Source organism: Ictalurus punctatus, chromosome 24, assembly GCF_001660625.3.
Source record: "Ictalurus punctatus breed USDA103 chromosome 24, Coco_2.0, whole genome shotgun sequence".
In the NCBI taxonomy this organism is placed as follows: Eukaryota; Metazoa; Chordata; class Actinopteri; order Siluriformes; family Ictaluridae; genus Ictalurus; species Ictalurus punctatus.
This window is the reverse complement of record NC_030439.2, coordinates 1,349,491-1,367,729: the sequence shown is the minus strand read 5'-3', so window position 1 is coordinate 1,367,729 and position 18,239 is coordinate 1,349,491. Positions and strand designations below refer to the sequence as shown.

The 18,239-nt window shown below is 37.1% G+C and overlaps 2 protein-coding genes and 1 long non-coding RNA gene across 6 annotated transcripts in view; 1 reads left to right on the top strand and 2 right to left on the bottom strand.

Moving 5' to 3' along the window:
* Positions 1–344: 344 nt before the first annotated feature.
* hoxa1a (homeobox A1a) lies at positions 345–3,420 on the bottom strand. The gene is made up of 2 exons (XM_017455021.3): positions 2,470–3,420; positions 345–2,273 (listed from the first exon to the last, which is right to left on the bottom strand). Exons 1-2 carry the CDS (start codon positions 3,113–3,115, stop codon positions 1,921–1,923), a joined length of 999 nt encoding a protein of 332 aa, XP_017310510.1. The 5' UTR covers positions 3,116–3,420; the 3' UTR covers positions 345–1,920.
* A 9,148-nt stretch (positions 3,421–12,568) lies between these two features.
* LOC108257345 (uncharacterized) lies at positions 12,569–14,972 on the top strand. Its single transcript, XR_001810443.3, has 2 exons — positions 12,569–12,856; positions 13,834–14,972. It is a non-coding gene; the product is annotated as an uncharacterized LOC108257345 (long non-coding RNA).
* A 2,098-nt stretch (positions 14,973–17,070) lies between these two features.
* hoxa3a (homeobox A3a) overlaps positions 17,071–18,239 on the bottom strand; it is a 43,352-nt gene continuing 42,183 nt past the window's right edge. For all 4 annotated transcript variants that reach the window (XM_017455013.3, XM_017455011.3, XM_017455009.3 and 1 more), the window contains one exon: positions 17,071–18,145. In XM_017455013.3, the coding sequence (XP_017310502.1) occupies positions 17,376–18,145 (770 nt within the window). In that variant the 3' untranslated portion in view covers positions 17,071–17,375. The remainder of the gene's footprint in view (positions 18,146–18,239) is intronic.

Below are 18,239 nucleotides of genomic sequence, written 5' to 3'. Positions count from 1 at the left end.
AGATTTAATAATAAATTATTTGGTCTACTGTAAAAATTATATAACAGGAAATACTAGAGAAATGTAAAGATATTTTTTACTTGCTGTCATTTTTATTTTATTTTTTATTTTTTTGCATCGGAATGAAATAAGTAATGTGTGTGAGAGAGTTTCACTGATGTATCTAATCAATTAAATTTAAGAGGAAATGTAATTTTCGTGGCAAATGCTGAAATGCATCTTACATAACCATATACCATCCCCGTCTCTCTCTCTCTCTCTCTCTCTCTCTCTCTCTGTCTCTCTCTCTCTCTCTCTCTCTCTTGAATTAAGAAGTCACAGTATGCCAATAATCCTCCGCTGGGACGTGATTCAGTAGAGCTGAGGAGCACGTTCCTCCTGGTGATGACAGTATTGACAAGCTCATCGATGCATTAAAGAAACTGTTAAAGGTGCCATAGAAACGTATTACCACATTCCTCTGAGAAACTGGGAATATGGGAACTACAGGATGTGACATTCGCTGCTGTATTTAAATGTTGCTTAATGTTATCCAGACTAGATTCAGGTTAATAGCACCGTTCAGACAGACTGGTACTAAGAATGGTACAAAGACGCCATAATACAATAAAATAAAATAAGTTTATTTCGTATATATTGACCCGTATTCCTGATAGAATATAATTACAGTTCTTCAGTAAATATGACGTAAAGCTACAATCCTCGACTGATAAAACTCAGCTCGACTGGTTAAGTAGGCTTCGAAGACACTAGAAACAACTGCTAACATAATAATAATAATAATAATAATAATAATAATAATAATAATAATAATAATAATAATAATAAATAGAAGAGGAAATAGACATTTAAAGCTTTTTTTTACGTTTGTATGTCAGACAGAATTCCTTTATGTCACAGTGATTTTCTAACATTTCCATATTTATCGTATTAATGAACAACACATTGCGTTTTTTTATGGAACGTCCGCGAGACTTCAGGACACTCTTCAGGAGCTTGCGCGGACTTGACAAAACACGAGAACGTTTTTGCGGTTTTTTTTTTTTTTTTGTCTCATTAACGTCAAGAGAAAGAAAAAATTAGATAGTGGATACTCTGTATGGGGAAACTTACGGGCTGTTGAAGGCGCTGTGACTCCTTCCATAAAAGTTAAATACACGTCTCCTTACAGTCAACTTCACCATGTGAACAATTACAGGCTACACTTTCCTTTGTTAAACAACACGTTTTTTTGATCCATTGATTATGAGGCTTCAATTATGTAAATGAGTAGTTAATAAATGAGCGATAACTCATTACAACGCGCGTACTTTTTTTTTACAAACATATTTATATATGTAACTCTTTCAGAGTTGTGCTATTATAGAAAATTAATCGACACATTTATGATTCGATCATTTAACCGCGTGTGACGTCATAGCTCACGCACTCCCAATGAAAAACGCTTTTCCGCGTCCCCTGGCTGCTTGAGTGTCACGCAGGATTCATACTAAAGAGCAAAATCATGACAGCACAAACAGTCCAGGTGACAGAGGCTGATGACACGAGGTAGTATAATGCAGGCTTGTTTTCAGCCAAAACAAGGTTCTCGGACAGCACCATTTTCTTTCTCTCTACCTTCAGACTAGCAATTAGCCTATACACCTTCATGTCGTTCGTCCTTTTCTAATCTACACGAGGTAATCTAGACCCAACTGAAATATTTACATTAACGTGGCAGCTGTCATTATTGTGTCCGAAAATGCACTTAATGAAATTGAATTCTTTAGCTTGATTGCCTACTATCTTACAATAACATAACACAATGAATCGTCAAGCCACATAAATAGTGCATTATTTGGCAGGCCCAGTTACATAGGTCCACCACATCTATGGAGCTATGGAATTGTTATCCAAATAGCATAACTCAGTAACAGGCCATTAGCCCGAGGAGTACGGATCAGTCGCAGAGGAGCCGGGAGATGGCGTTGACGGTGCAGAGAAAGAAAGCTCGGATGAAACTTCAGCTTTTTCTTGGCCGTCTACTGGTGCCGATTCAGTTTTGGGCAGCAGCCCCTCTTTTTCGCGCTTCTTCTGTTTCATGCGACGATTCTGAAACCAGATCTTCACCTGAGTCTCATTCAGCTGGAGGGCAGCAGCTATCTCTACACGCCTGGCGCGCGTCAAATACTTGTTGAAGTGAAACTCCTTCTCTAGCTCTGTCAGCTGTTTGGTAGTAAAATTTGTTCGAACAGTGTTGGGCTGTCCGACATATCCATACTCTCCGACTTTACCTGAGTGGGAGAAAAAAACGAACAAAAGACAGCAATTCAGGAATCTTCAGCATTGGCAGTAGTGTTAATTAGTCACGTTGTCTCTTCCTGAACATTAAATATTAACATTGTCAGAGTTGGCTTACTTTTAATTTCACTTTTAGCTTTACATCAAGTTCACACCAGTAAGTTTGCTAGTAAGACTTCCTCCAGTCACCTGTTTTTGGTGGGTTCCGCTTAACTTTCATCCAGTCAAACGTCTGCGCCGCTGACACGCCATCTGATAGAGATGAACAGCACGCGCTGTGATGAGACGCATGCAGAGAAGAGAGAGGATTTGAACAACCTGTCAGTAACGGCAAATTTGCCTGATCCTGACCGTGACCATACGTAGCAGCTGCAAACTGAAGTTGCCCAGGTAAGCGAACGCTGCTGCCGGTGTAACCATGTCGAAAAGGATGATGATGATGATGATGATGATGACGCTGATGGGGCTCGACAGTATTTCCAGAGTAAACTAGCGGACCGCACTGACTTAAAGCTGCAGTAGAGTCAGAATCCTGGTTGACGGTGTAGTGATTATAACTGGTGCAAAAAGTTTGCGCCCCATACGTTGGATGGGCACCATAGGCAATTGATAGTGTACCAGAGGATTGGTAAGAGCCGGCTTTATGTGAATGGTTTGAAACAGAGTCCGGTGACGCTCTGCTAGTCAAGAACCGCTCGCTACCGTTGCAGTTATTTACCGTGACGGAACACGACTGGAAAGTTCCGTGATCTGCATGGAATGCACTGACAGAGCACGAACCCCCGCCACCCCCGTCGCCGCCGCTCATCACTGAATAATCTAAGAATGTATTCATCCTGGCATTATCTCCAGCGTCTCTCCTACTATCACGCTGAAATTATATATTGCCACAATCACGGTCCCACCGCCAGCCTTCCGCCGGCTTCAATCAGCCGAGTTATGAGGGAGGCTGCGCAGTAGTGATATGAATGAGCAGTGACAGTCACGTGAGCCAGGTCAGCCAGTTGGCTTTGCTGAGTGTTGAGCTCCTTCTCGTCTCACGCTGACAGGTAGTCGTTAAATAGTAAAGCTATGCTAATTCCGGTCTCGTGTCGATTATAATGACGTAAGCACGCCCACTGGTTCCTGCTCGCTGACTGATGAAACAATAGTGTTTGAAGGTAGAGATACAGTACTGTACGGATAAGTGGAAGCCAGGATCCTACATATATGGGAGCTATAGTGAACTACTCCAGTGTCAGGTAAGACAAGTTACATGCAAATAACTAAGGAACTATATCGTGTTACACTTAAAAGCTAGTCGAACTGTATTACTCATGGGAAGACATTTCTGTGCGTATAGTCTACTATTGTGCGCGCGACGGATATTAATTCGTCATTTCTACGTATGCAAATGACACAAAAACGTCGTTTCGCCGTCGTCTCGAAACAAATACATATTTTTGTGCTCATATAAGCCTATTTAAATTATATATTAGGCTATGCAGCATGAAAATAAGAAGCTACTAGTGTCACATTTTCAATAGGCTACATTAATTGTTGATTTGATACACGAGAGGTTTATTTTAATAATCCACGGACGGCAAGTAGCATTAATTGTACTTGTTTTTTTAATCAAAACTTGATACTTACTGTTCTGTAAAGGATTCAAATAGTTATAGTATCCAAGTGCACTGAATCTTAATAAAATCTCATTAAAAAATTACAGTTGGTCCAGGTGTAATGTAGAACGTCCCGTTGAACATACTTGTTTATTTAAATTTATAGGCTAACATTTCACTGATTAAAGTCAAAGGTCCTTATAGTGCAGGTACATTACGCGACCGTCCATACTGCGCTCCGTCTGGTAGTAAGGATGAAGCAGTGGCTGTTTATTTTCATGCAAAATGGCGTTGCGTATTGAGCAAGTGGATATTTAACGTAAGCGAGCTAAATAAAAAAAAAGTGGGGCTTATTTGAAATAGCAGTCGACTGAAGATGTTATAGAGATATGGCAGCAAATAAGAGAGCCGCTTTTCAGTCCAGCTGGACGACTTAGGACTACATGATGCTATGAGTATAAAAGCATTACTGCAAAGAAAAGCAATACCTCGGCAAAAAAAAAACTCAAGAAGCAGTCTGATAGAGAAGGGCCAACAAATTAAATGCGGAAGAACAATAAATAAATAAATAAATAAATAAATAAATAAATAAATATTTAAATTGATTCTTATCGAAACGAACATTCTTACAGTTGATCTCTTAAGTGAACATTACAAATAGTAATAGTGAGTGATGTCGATGGTCATTTTGTTTTTTAATAGTGTGTTTTATGCGGCTATTGGAAGAAATAAATTATGAAATGTTACTTACGTTTTAGTGTTTTTTTATTATTATTATTATTGCTTAATGTTTTTATTTAAAAAAAAACTAGTTATGAATTCGGAAATAAATTATTTGTAGAATGTCTTTCAGGCCAACATTTTATTTTATGACATTTTCATACAATATTAGAGTAGGCTCGTGGATTTGGACGAAATTATTTCAATCCTTATTGAAATATGATTTGTTAATTGTGTGAATAAATATGTTGCAAAAAAAAATTGTTAATTCAGGATGAAACTAAAATGTGTGTCCCAAATAAAAAATAGTTTTCAGTCATTCGTGCCAAAAAGTATACAGCTCGGGAAATAAATATTGAATGCATCAATATTTTTTTCAGTAAATATATTTCCGATGAGGTTATTCACATGAAATTTTTACCAGACATCAGTATTATCTCAAGAAATCCGGAAAATATACAGAATTCACAACATTAAAGTTCATAAATAAAGTTATGTGTTATAAAGAGGAATGACACGGGGGAAAAAAGTATTGAACACGCTAAGAAAAAGCAGTTCTCCAAGGCAAGGTAAAGCAAGGAACCAGCTGAGATCTGTAAGTAATTATATCTCCTATCTGTGAAAATTAATATCAGCTGGGTTAGTAAACTGATGGTCTATAAAAAGGCTTTTCATTACCAAGGTGTCACACAAGAAACATCTCATGATGGGTATAAGCAAAGAGCTCTCCCAAGACCTTCACAACCTTAATGTTGCGAAACATATTGATGGGATCAGATACAGACGTATTTCAAAACTTCTGAATCCTACAGTAAGCACCATTGGGGCCGTTATCCACAAGTGGAAGCAACATCGCTCCGTCATCAACCGGCCATGCACAGGAGCTCCTCACAAGATTTCTGACCAGGGAATCAGAAGAATAGTCAGAAGAGTAGCCCAAGAGCCAAGGACCACTCAGAAAGAGCTCCAGAAACACTTGGAGGCAGCAGGTGCCATCGTCACAGAGAAAACAATAGGCAATGCTCTCCACTGCTCACGCTCACCCCACAGGACTCCATTACTAAAGAAAAGGCATGGCGAAGCTGTTTAAAGTTTGCTACAACTCATTTGGACAAGCCTATGAGATACTAGGAGAGTGTAGTCTGGTCAGATGAGAGCAAAATTTAACTTGTTGGCTGTCCTACTAAATGCCATGTTTGGAGAAGAAATGGTACTGCACATCACCCTAAAAACACTACACCAGCAGTGAAGTTTGGAGGTGAAGCATCATGGTGTGGGGCTGTTCATCACATGGTACTGGCAGACTTCATATAATTGAAGGAACGATGAATGGAGCACTTTACCAGGAGATTCTTTAGAACAATCTGCTGCCATCCACCAGGATGATGAAGATGAGACATGGGTGGAGCTTCCAGCAGAACAACGATCTAAAGCATACAGCAAAGGAAACAATCAATTGGTTTCAGAGAAAAAAAATAAAGGTGTTAGAAGGGCCCAGCCAATCACCTGACTCGAATCCAATTGAACAAGATTTAAAGACAATATGTTTAGAAGAATGGACCAAAATCACACCTGAATAATGCGGCCCATTAATTTCTTCATACAGGAAGTGTCTTGACGCCGTCATTACAAACAACGGCTTCTCCACTAAGTATTAAATACATTTCAGTTAGTGAGTTCAATACTTTTTTCCCCGTGTCATTCCTCTTTATTACACATAACTTTATTTATGGACTGTAATGTTGTGAATTCTGTATATTTCCGGAATTCTTGAGATAATACTGATGTCTGGTGAAAATTCCATGTGAAAAACCTCATTAGAAATATATTTACTGAAAAAAACATTGACGTGTTCAATACTTATTCACCCCACTGTGTATACACACACACACACACACACACACACACACACACACACACACACACACACACACACACACTAACTGTCCAGTTTATTAGGAACACCTGTAGTTAATGTTCACGTCTCTAGAGTTTACTCAAAGAATGGCGCAAGAAAAAAAAGTGTGTCTGCAGGCTCAAACAGCTTGTTGATGAGAGAGGATCAGAGGAGAATGACCAGAATGGACTGAGTTGACAGGAAGAATATAGTAACTCATATAATACTCTTTACAACCGTGGTGAGCAGAAAAGCATCTCAGCATGCACAAAACATTGACCCTTGAGGTGGATGGGCTACAACAGCAGAAGACTTATCCTGGTTCTTCATTCTGATGTTTGATTAACATGAACATTAACTGAAGCTCTTGACCTGTATCTGCATGATTTGTTTAATTGTGCTGCTGTCACGTGAGTGGCTGATTAGATAAATAGATGTAAGTGCAGGTGTAGTGGTGTTCCTAATAAAGTGGATGGTCAGTATATATATATATATATATATATATATATATATATATATATATATATATATATATATATATATATATATATATATAAGTTACATATTATATAAACTTTTATTTTTTAAAAAAAAGTAGTTTTTTTCTTTCAATGTATTACTGGCCATATTTTGTAAACCAAAGGGTCTCTCAAAATGGCAGATTTCTATAATAATTTTGTAGAATTAGACAATATCCCTAGTCCTCTCAGTCAGTCTGTATTCTGCAGAAAGCGACATCGCATTAACACTGGTAAAGGACTGTGAGCACCCTTTGGCACTGTGGCCAGCCTTCTGTAAACTAGAGGAACATACTCACTTCAGTTGAGATAAGTGATGTGTGCTTAAAATAATTAAGTATTTAAATAGAACAATATTTGCATTGATAAATGTGTACAGGTTGTATAGGCCTACCGTTTTCATTTAAAAAATTCAATAAGAACATCTGTCTTGACATGACATCATAAAGATATATTTATATTGAGATGTAGACAAGACATATTCAGATTTGCATTTATATATTCAGGATTTATAAATATGTATCCTAATTTACATTTATATATTCAGAATTATACCTTTATATTCAGGATTTGTAAAATAATAATAATAATAATAATAATAATATATATATATATATATATATATATATATATATATATATATATATATATATATATATTCAGATTTCCTGTAATTAGTTCCTGTTTGGTCCTTCATAATTTTTTTATCGGATGGATTTCTATGTAGGCCTATGTAAACGTGTGTGCGTTGGTGTGTGTGTGTGTGTGTGTGTGTGTGTGTGTGTGTGTACAGAGAGAGAGAGAGAGAGAGACAGAGAGAGAGAGAGAGAGAGAGAGAGAGAGAGAGAGAGAGAGAGAGAGACGCGATTCAGGTTGCCAGATTTCAGGAAAGTCCGCACCATGATCACAATTACAAAACCGAACAAGGGACTTAAAACTACCCCCAAAATGTTCTGGAATAAGTAACGGACATATCATTTTAATTCTTTTCTCAGTCTCCGTCAGGGGAACAAGTTACAGTTTTGAAATAATACGGGCATTGTAGACGGAACCTGGCAACCGTGCTACGGAACAAACATGGAGCTCATTATTAAACGAATCGGAAATCCACTATTCTGTTAAAACCTAACCAAAATGCTGCCTTACAGAGCTCCACAATAAAACCGCATTTCAACCGTACAAATAAAACAAATATGCTTTAATATTTTTGTGCCGTTGTTCCATATAGCCTATAGCTTGTTCACGTGATGTTCACAGGGCTACATACAGTGAGGGAATTACCTTGGTTGATGACTTTCTCAAAACAGTGATTAAATATAGTCAGTGTTATAGATTTAACCAAGTACCATGTCTGCAAATGAATTGATCTAAAGCCCATATAAAACCCGTTCACAGTGTGAGCGGTCATGTTGATACGACGTCACTCTATAAACGGGGGACTGGTACTTGAGAAGACTACCCCAAGTTGACGAGTTGAGATTGTATGTTCAGGGGGCATTTTCGGTGGGTTTTTACCGCTTGTAGGCGGGGAATTACAAGTTGAAACTTTATCTCGAACACAGCATTAGCTACTCGCTATTGTTCGCTGGCTAGCTACTATTGTTGTTGTTGTTGTTCTGCGATTTCAGTCCAACATATTTTATAAATGTTTGAAGTTCAGTACAATAGAACAGAACCAATTGCCACTCAGGCCTGTAACTGTAAAAGTGCGGTTAAAGTATAGCGTTTTATCAGCTTTATGTGATCTGACAGAACAAACAACAGACACGCGTCCACGAGGGTTTGCATCCAACGTCCTGAGGTGGGAAATGACGTCATTACAACTTGCAAATTACCACTTATAATTACACCAGGAACGCAACATCCTTCCGCTAATTCATGTCGGAATTTCCCTATGGCTGCATATGAGCTTTTCACTTCAGCTGAACAACTTATTATTATTATTATTATTATTATTATTATTATTATTATTATTATTATTACTATACGGTGACTATAACAGCATCATTACAAATAAAAGCAACAGCAGCAGCATTTCAGAACGTATTCGTCAGAATAAATGTGTAAGAACATATTATCAATATAAAATACAGTATAATTAACATAATTCCAACGTGATCTCAAGTAAAGAGTACAAATAGTCGACGATGACAAAATCATACAGAACAGAGGATTTTTTTTGTAACTAGAGTAACTTAAGACCAGATTGTTTTTACTTATAGCACAATATTCATAGGATTTTAGAGACTGGCAATAATAATAATAATAATAATAATAATAATAATAATAATAATAATAATAATAACTTCTGTACACCATTTTATATATGCATACGATTTTAGCATCCTTTGATTCGTGCTGTAGCTCAGAATGAGAGATAAAAATGCGGACTGGCTTTTATTTGTGCAGTGGTCCCTGCTATTGTCTCGTGCTGTCAGGTTGCATGAAAGAGGTTGATTTATGAGTTTGGCAGGAAATGAAGCATCTCAGGCATTTCCCCCACGCAGGGCCTCAGACAAAGGCTCTAGAAAGAAGCATTCTTGCTGTGTTTTACTACGTAAGATGAAAATTTGTCTAAATAAATACATAAATAAATATTTTAAAATTATATAAATTATACATTTTGATCATGAACTTGATCACCGGGCGGGTTCTGTCAGTAAACGTGATTGATACAGTTCGTGACCAAAAAACCCACAAGTAGGCTAAGTCTAAACCTGTATTTACAGTTTGACAAAACAGATTCTCACTCGACTATGACTTATCAGTGTTTGTGCTCAAATAAATGTTTCATTTTTAAGATAAATCGGTCTGTGGTTGACTTCTTATAGTCGTATAAGTCGTGTAAATAACTTTTTTTTGCCAGTATGGAAATATGACACGTGTTTGAAATTAAAATTTATTTATTTATTTATTTATTTATCAGATTAAAAAAAAAATAATAATAAAAAAAGTAAGACACCCACCTATTTCACTTCATGCTTCATGATTAAACATCTATTAATTTGGGATATTAGTGAACACAAGATAATCGAGATATCTTACCTCTGATCATTTAAATATAACCTATGTGGAAGATTTGACAGTATATATATAATAATAATATATATATAAAAAAAAATCTTTTATACACAAATCAAACATTCTATTGTTCTTGTGCTTAATTATTAGGTCAGGCGCTGTACTGTATCGATAGTACTTAAAAAGCATATGTGGAAAACAAAAATAATAAAATGAATAAATAAATAAACAAACAGAAGTAATCCGTGGATAGGTCCTCAGGCTACTCAGATTCAGCGCCAAAGTGGTGTTGCATAAAAACTAATTATATATATATATATATATATATATATATATATATATATATATATATATATATGTATTTTAAAAAGCAAGAGCGAATCCTCTGAAAACTCTCGCAAAAGCCAATCCACCTTCAGTGGAAAGTGTCCGGACTAGCGGTTTTAAATAGTTGACCTTTTGTAGTCCAACTGTGGGAGAGGGGTTGGAGATGCGTCTAAGATTCTCGTCCTTAAGCGGTATCATAGCTCGGATCTGACAGTGGTTTAGAGACTACACTGAAGCTGAGGATGGCGCCAGTTGAAAGGAATAGAGTATCACGCATAGTACGGGCCCTGACTTTTTACCAAGGGTGGGTTAATAAACGGAGCTCTTCGTATCGGAAACTGTATTCCTTGGGTTTAAAAGGCTGTCGTTTGTGCTTCATGCGAAGGTTCTGAAAACACACTGGCGTTCAGTTAGAGCCAGTATCACCACCATTCTCAATCTTGTATGTGGTTCTCGTACGTCGTGATCCTCCACCGACGGTTAAACCGACCTCTGTGCGCTCGGGAGAGCCTGGAACCGAGGCAGTGTGTCTTGGGTGTCCACCATACTATACATTCAAAATGATAAGCAGTGGTAAAGACCAGAAAATCACACAATAATTTACGCATGTTTATTATATTTCGATTATACATTAGGTTATGGACACACTGTTCTAAGTCGTTGCGGTGCAGTTGGTAAAATTCCCATGAAACAAGATTAAGAACATAATAAGTGAAACTGACAGTGACATTGCAGCTCATCTATTAGGCTGTAATGTATAGTGGAAGTCCTGAATGCAAGAGCATGCAAGAGTATACCAGTGTAATTCGTTATTCTTTAGCCTACTTATGTCAAATATTAAAATGCTTCTATGATCGGGACGCAACAAGCAGTTGTTAGATAAAGACAAGATGATTTTTTTAAACAAAATCGACAAACGATTATTGGCTTAAATGGGTTTCAGTCTTTTCGAAATTACAGAATATGGTAAAGTAGCTTTGGGAGTATTCATGCTCTTTCATTACCATTCCTTGACGCATCATTTCTCGAGTCATGCAGACTGTCCGTTCTCTGTTCCAGGAGCACCACTCTTTTGGTCATATAGGTTGTCAGTTTTTCTTCGAGGTCTTTTTTTTCTCGCGTCCCCGGCTATTCCGGCGGCAGAGAAGCAGAGTGGCGGCCATGACGCTGCAGCTTTCCGGGACTGAGGTTAGGAAATGCGTGCCTGTAGGGATGAGGGATATGCGCCTGCGAACGCGTAAAGCTCTTAAAGTGTGGCCGACATGAGGAAAATACGTCAGGCACGCGGCTAGCATGGGGCTGACTGCTGATGAAGCCCGTTTCACGATCAAACTCGTAATTTATGGCTTCATTTCATGGTTTCGTCTTACAAGAGGGGACAGCACACTTGAGGGTGCTTTCAAAAACCTTGGTCAAAAGATAATCAGAATGCTATCAGATAAATTCGAATTTATTTAGGATTTTTTTTTTGGCCCTTCTTTATAACACTATTCAATTCATGGTAACAATTCATGGTAGTTCGTGGTAAAATATATATATAGAGAAACATTATGGCGAAGACCCAAAACAGTCCTGTAAACAAATGCCGTCGGTTTTGTTTGTTTGTTTACAGCAATGTTGTTGTTTTTTTGCAGTTAAACGGGGCATTGTTGCTTTGGCTTTTCGATTACCTCTTAAAATATTATTACACTAGTAGTATGTTAGCTGAAGGCACATTAATAATGAAAATATTTAACTATAACCCTTGGCAAAACAGCCTTTCAAGAACATGTATGAGCTGCTTGCAAAATTACCTTCAATACTGACAGCATAGCGCCTATTAAAACGCTAAATTACTATAAAGGTCTAGCCATATATTTTACATGGTCTCATAGCATAATTGCACTTGTGTGGTATAGCCAACATACACATAAATCGATATGTTCCAACCAGGGTCAATCGTAAATTGTTGTTAATTGTAAAACTGATGTTCATGTGTATTTCTGTGGTCCATCAGGAGAACATTATTATATAGAACATTATAACAGACTATACGCAAACAAAGAGCCTGGATGTCTTATAAGACAATAAAAATAAAAATAAAAACCAGTATCAGTGAGGGTATATGTATAGCATGGAGGTTATACGATTAGCGTTATATAATCCATTAACAAAATAGGAAGGATCGATTTCAAACATCCAAACATTTGTGGCGTATTTTTTTAAAAACGTGAATGAAAAGACCGTGGAGGCCGCGCGCAGTTTTAGTGCTTATATAATAAACAGAGAGTCAAGGAAGGCTGCGCGTGATCAATCTTACTCACCAAAAGGTCTGACAACATCGCGCCCCCACAACATATTTCAACTCTCTAACTCGGCGCAAGATCCAAAAAGCAACCAGAAAGAGACAAACAAGACACTATGCAGACGTTCTCTCCTTTTGATTCCGTTTAACACTCAAAATGACGCAAATTCTCTTTTGGATAAAAATTAATATTAAGGCAATGTAAGTGGTAAGTAGACTAAATCCATTTGCTTTATTAAATCTTTTGTTTTGGACATTCTCTGTAGAGTTTCTGTTCGGTGTACTTTCTTTCGATTTTTTGTATTTATTTTTTTTTTAATTATTATTTTGTATTAAACATTTTGAGGAATCATTCTGCAAGGGGAGAATTCATTTACGCTGGCTTGTGTAGATCTTTCGTGCATTGAAAGTATATTTCCATTATTTCCAACAATACATTAACTTAATAAGTTTTAACCTTGGAAATAATAAATATTTGTTCATTTCACATATAATGCATGTTACACACGCGCACCTGTCTTAGTGCTTACGGGATACGGGTTCTTATACTGTGGCTTGCTCTACTTATCAGATGTTATCAAAGCTGCTCCAAACATACCGTTGACTGCTTTTTAGTACACTTGAAAAAGATTTTCATGATTAGTGGAAATTGTATAAAAAAGTTGGCAAAATAATATGGTAAACACAAAGAAGCTTAGAGCATGCAGCCTAAAACAGGGCATAAATGTGTAAATAGACTTGCAGATGTTGCTAAATATTACATATGTATGTAGATGGATGGATAGATAGAAATTTATACACTATAATGTACTGAGTTAAGCTTACAGAATACAGAAACAATTGCCATCGAAATAGTTCTTTGTGGTAATGCGAAGTTAAATCATGTTTTATCTTTCTTAGAAAAAATTTAAATAGAATAAACTTACCTATACAGGGCTGCCTCAAGATGTTTTTTTTTTCTAAAGCAGCAGTTATTTAAGGCGGTGTACAAACCTGTAATTTTATAATAATATTACATTACACTGCGCAGCACATTTCACCACTTTGGCATGTGTTTGTGTAGCTCATGGCACATGTATGCAGGCGGTTGCCAAATTTTCTCTGGAACTGTGTAATTTAAAAACAACTTTTTGTTTTTATCTTAAAGTTAATCTTATCTTTAATCTTCTCTTATCGCACACAAAGGGGACCTGGGAAGCTGTCAGAGTGTAATGGATTAGTCTGCTCGGAGGAGCGAGGCCTCTACTGCTAGACCTCAACACACAGCAAGATGGAAGAAACGACTGAACATCACGCATTACATGTGCAGCAATAATCACTTTGTTATGTAATTCTAGGGAACATACTTTTTCATAAGCACATTGAACATAAGCTTTTGAATTATTATTATTGTTGTTGTTGTTGTTGTGGTGGTGGTGGTGGTGGTGGTGGTAATTTGTCTCTGCTTTATCGCCAGTTAAATAATGCAATTCTTCTTCTTTTTTTCCTCTTTTCGGATACACTGTAAAATTTTGACTCAAAGCAAAATGTAGTTTAATTTCTAAAATGCACATAATAAAATGAGTCTTTTTCTTTTATGAGAATGGAATGTCCTGTTGAAATTGTAAACTAAACTCAAGCTTGAAAATGTGCTTCATTGTTCTAGACTTTCAGAGGAACATCATTGAACTGAATTGGCCAGGTTGTGGATTTTCGTTCAGTCCAAATGGCCAGTGAGCCATGGTAAAGCTCACGTGTAGCTTTCTGTTGAGCTTATATTAACGTTACAAGATCGTCGTGCTTCTTCGTGCTCAAACACACAAGGATAATGTGCTGGATAATTTCAAGTCTGGCAAGTCCTGCTTGCTAGCTAGCTAGCTAGCGCGCTAACGTGAGGTTTCAAATGTGGATATCATTTAGTTCATTAGCCACCCAAGACGCATGTACGATGTGCTGGATTTGTAGAATTGATCTTTATATATATATATATTAACGAACTCCAACTGAATGTGATACATGACGAGATGGGGCGTGTTTGATTGGCACATAAGTGAAAAGGTAAGAGATTTGAAAGCAACAACATCATCATCAACAACAACAACAACAACAACAACAATAATAATAATAATAATAATAATAATAATAATAATAATAATAATAATAAATATGTTTTCACAGCTGATGAAAAACGTTTGTCCGAATTGTCCTTATTCTCTGGAAACGCTGATTTCAGATAAAATGGCCAAATGTACTTTTTACTTTTTTAAACCAATTTTGTACAATTAACTTGAAGGAAATTTTGATTTAAGTGGTTAAATATTGCACAATTAAAACGAGTAAATCCACTTATTGTTCCTTTCTTTTACTGATTGCTTTTATACAAGAGAGCTGAAACAAAACAATGTCAATCTAATGTAAACTGTCTTCTTTTCTCTCTCTTATTACACAGGAAAATAAAAAAGGACACATAACCTAAACATATATTGTGCATAAATCTGATTCTGCTAACCGCGCAGTATGAATGCTAAATTGTCAATGGCAACTAAAACGACTCAAACAGGAAACAAAACTTTTATGAACTCAGAGCTTTGTTTCCATTCTTGGGTCATTCTTTACACTGCTCACCTGGTAGAACTTGTATGCACACAAGCTGAGAAACACAATGAGGTTGAACTAAGAAAACTTGCAAAAGAACACATAACACAACTCCAGGTCTTAAAGCCAAAATGCAAGTCAAGATCAAAAGCCACGCTCACGCCCAGCTATGGCACAGCTACAACATTATATATGACTTCATTATATTTACTAAACATATGGAAGGGAATAGAAAATATAATAATTTACGTGCAGCACCACAGCAACCTCATGGTCGTCCTCTGGATAGCATGTGCAAGAGTCCAATTGGTTCAAGTAAACATTACTCCTTTTGTTTCCAGTTTTGAGAGCACTTGCAAAAGAATTTTAAATTTAATCCAGTAAATTAAGTAAAATATACACTTTGGGTTTTCCTGTCAGAAATAACAGAATGTGGAAAACATGTGATCTCAGTGTCTAGGCAAAATGGCATGGTTTGTGCTAGATGGGATGGCTTGAGTATTTCAGTAACTTCTTATCACCTAGTATTTTCACACACAACAGTCTATAGGGTTTATACAGTACCGTGTGAGAGCAGAAAACATCCAGTGAGCAGAAGTTCTACAAAAACACCTTGTTGATGAGGGAGATCCACCAGACTGCTTTCACACTGACAGGAAATCTATGGTAACTCAATTAACCACTCTTTACAGCCATGGTGAGCAGACAAGCATCTCAGAATCCAAAGCACGCCAAACCTTGTGAGGGATGGGCTACAGCAGATGAAGATCACTTCAATTTCCATTCTTGAAAGCCAAGAACAGGAATTTGAGTCTACAGTGGGCACAGGCTCACTGTCACTGGACAGTTAATAATTCATCTCTCTTTTTCTAATGTTCCAACCCTGGGTACAGAACAGATTTTAAGTTAATTAAACTTGAATGTGTGAGAGTTTTAACCCAAACAAAACACTGCTTTACTGAGCTCCAAAATAACACTATATATATATATATATATATATATATATTTTTAACCATATTTCTGTACAATGAAAATAAATATGCTTCAGTATTTTGTGTTGTTGCTCCATGCACCTCACAGTTTGCATGCTGTGCACAGGGCTACACATCTCTCTGGAGCACTTCAAAAAAATAATATATCATATTTATGATATTATAATCCTGGCAAGTTTTCTGTGCATGTTTTTCAAAGTCAAAGTACCCCATTTTGACTTGCAAAACACTGTGAATATATCCAAGCTTTATCGCATCCAGTGAACTTTTCAGATCTTTCTGTGATGTACCACACCTAAAAACTGAAAACTGAAGTAAATATGACAAATATTTGATATTTGTTGTTAACTGTGGCCGAAATAACATTTTCTCGATTTGGGAATGACATCATTGCTTTGAAACCGTTAGCTTGCTCACTCAGTCACGTTAGGTAGAGCATAGAAAGCTTTCCAGAAACCTCCATGTGGCATCTGGTTCAGGAGGTGAATAAAGAAAATTGCAATTTATTAAAAATATCTATTTGTTGTTAGACTTTGGGAAAGAAAAATATGTTCTCTTTCCAATAGCCTTGTTTCTTCTGTGTTTTCCAGTGTGTCCAAGGCTTAGTGGTAGGGTTAACATGGCTTCTTTACCTAGTATGATATATTAGAGAACTAGTATACCAGAATATCATAGTACTGGTTTTATAGAATACTAGAAATTCATAGTGTATTGGAGTAAGAAGAAATGTACATTTCTGTGCAACCTGATTTTGAGAAGTAAGCCAGTTGAGGTCAAGGTTGTAGGTTATTTCTCCTCAAGTGTGAATAAAAGAAATAAAGAAGAAACCTTCAACTGTGGAGCAGCAGTCTATCAGAACTTTCCTTCACATTTGGAACATGAACACAATGTCTTGACTATACCCTGTTTAATGATGATTTCATATGCCGAAGGATATCTAATGCAGATGAAATAAAGACGATTTCTTATGCAAGCACTGTGTCTGTCAATGATGTGAAAATATAACACTTGTATTCAATAAAACAGAACAATTTTTAAAATAAGAAAAGGCAACTACCTCACTCAAGAAAATAATGAGAAATAAAAAGAAGGTAAGCTTGGGTGTGTCAATTCAGCAGCATGTGTGCAAGTGAATAAATAATGTAAAGTCAAACAATAATGTTATAGATGTGTCAGTTTAGGTGCTTCTTGATTTTTTCCCTGAGAGTAGTGTGGTGTAAAGTCTGAGTATGTGCACTGTGCTGGCTCCAGTGCTCCTTCATGATGGCTGTTCCCCATGTTGATGGCACTGTTGTAGTCTATATTGCTATGAGTAGCTTGAGGGAGCTGCGACAGGCCATAAATCGAGTTCCCATTGCAGCCAGTGCTATCCACATAGGTTCCATTAGCACCTACATATACGCTACTGCCCTGCGTTTGCACACCGAAATGATTGTTACCTTGGAAATGGTGCGTGTCGCACTCAGTCGTGGCTGAGCCAGTCCCCAGGTATGCCTTTTGAGAAGATGGGCAGTTGTTAAACATACTGCTTAAGGCTTGTGGATATGATGGAGACAGGCTGTAGGTGTTCCTCTGAGCATTGTTATATGCTGTTGGAGACAACGTGTTGAATGGCACACTGCTTACCATGGAATGTATTGAACTTACATATCCTCCCCCTGCCACAGAGTCTGAACTCGGCAGAACTGGACTATTCGGAGACTGTCCCTTCTGATCCTTCTTGTACTTCATTCGGCGATTCTGAAACCAGATCTTTATTTGGCGCTCAGATAGATTGAGCAGATTTGCCATCTCCACCCGCCGTGGGCGGCAAAGGTAGCGATTGAAATGAAATTCTTTCTCGAGTTCGACGAGCTGTGCGCTGGTGTAGGCAGTGCGTGCACGCTTAGAGGAGTGAGAGCTGGTTGGGCTTTTGTCTCCTGAACAGCTGTCTAAACACAGAGGAAAGACCAATCAGTACAGTCAACAATTGTAATGTAATATTATTACAAATGCTCTCATTAAATAAACTCTAAATATATAGAC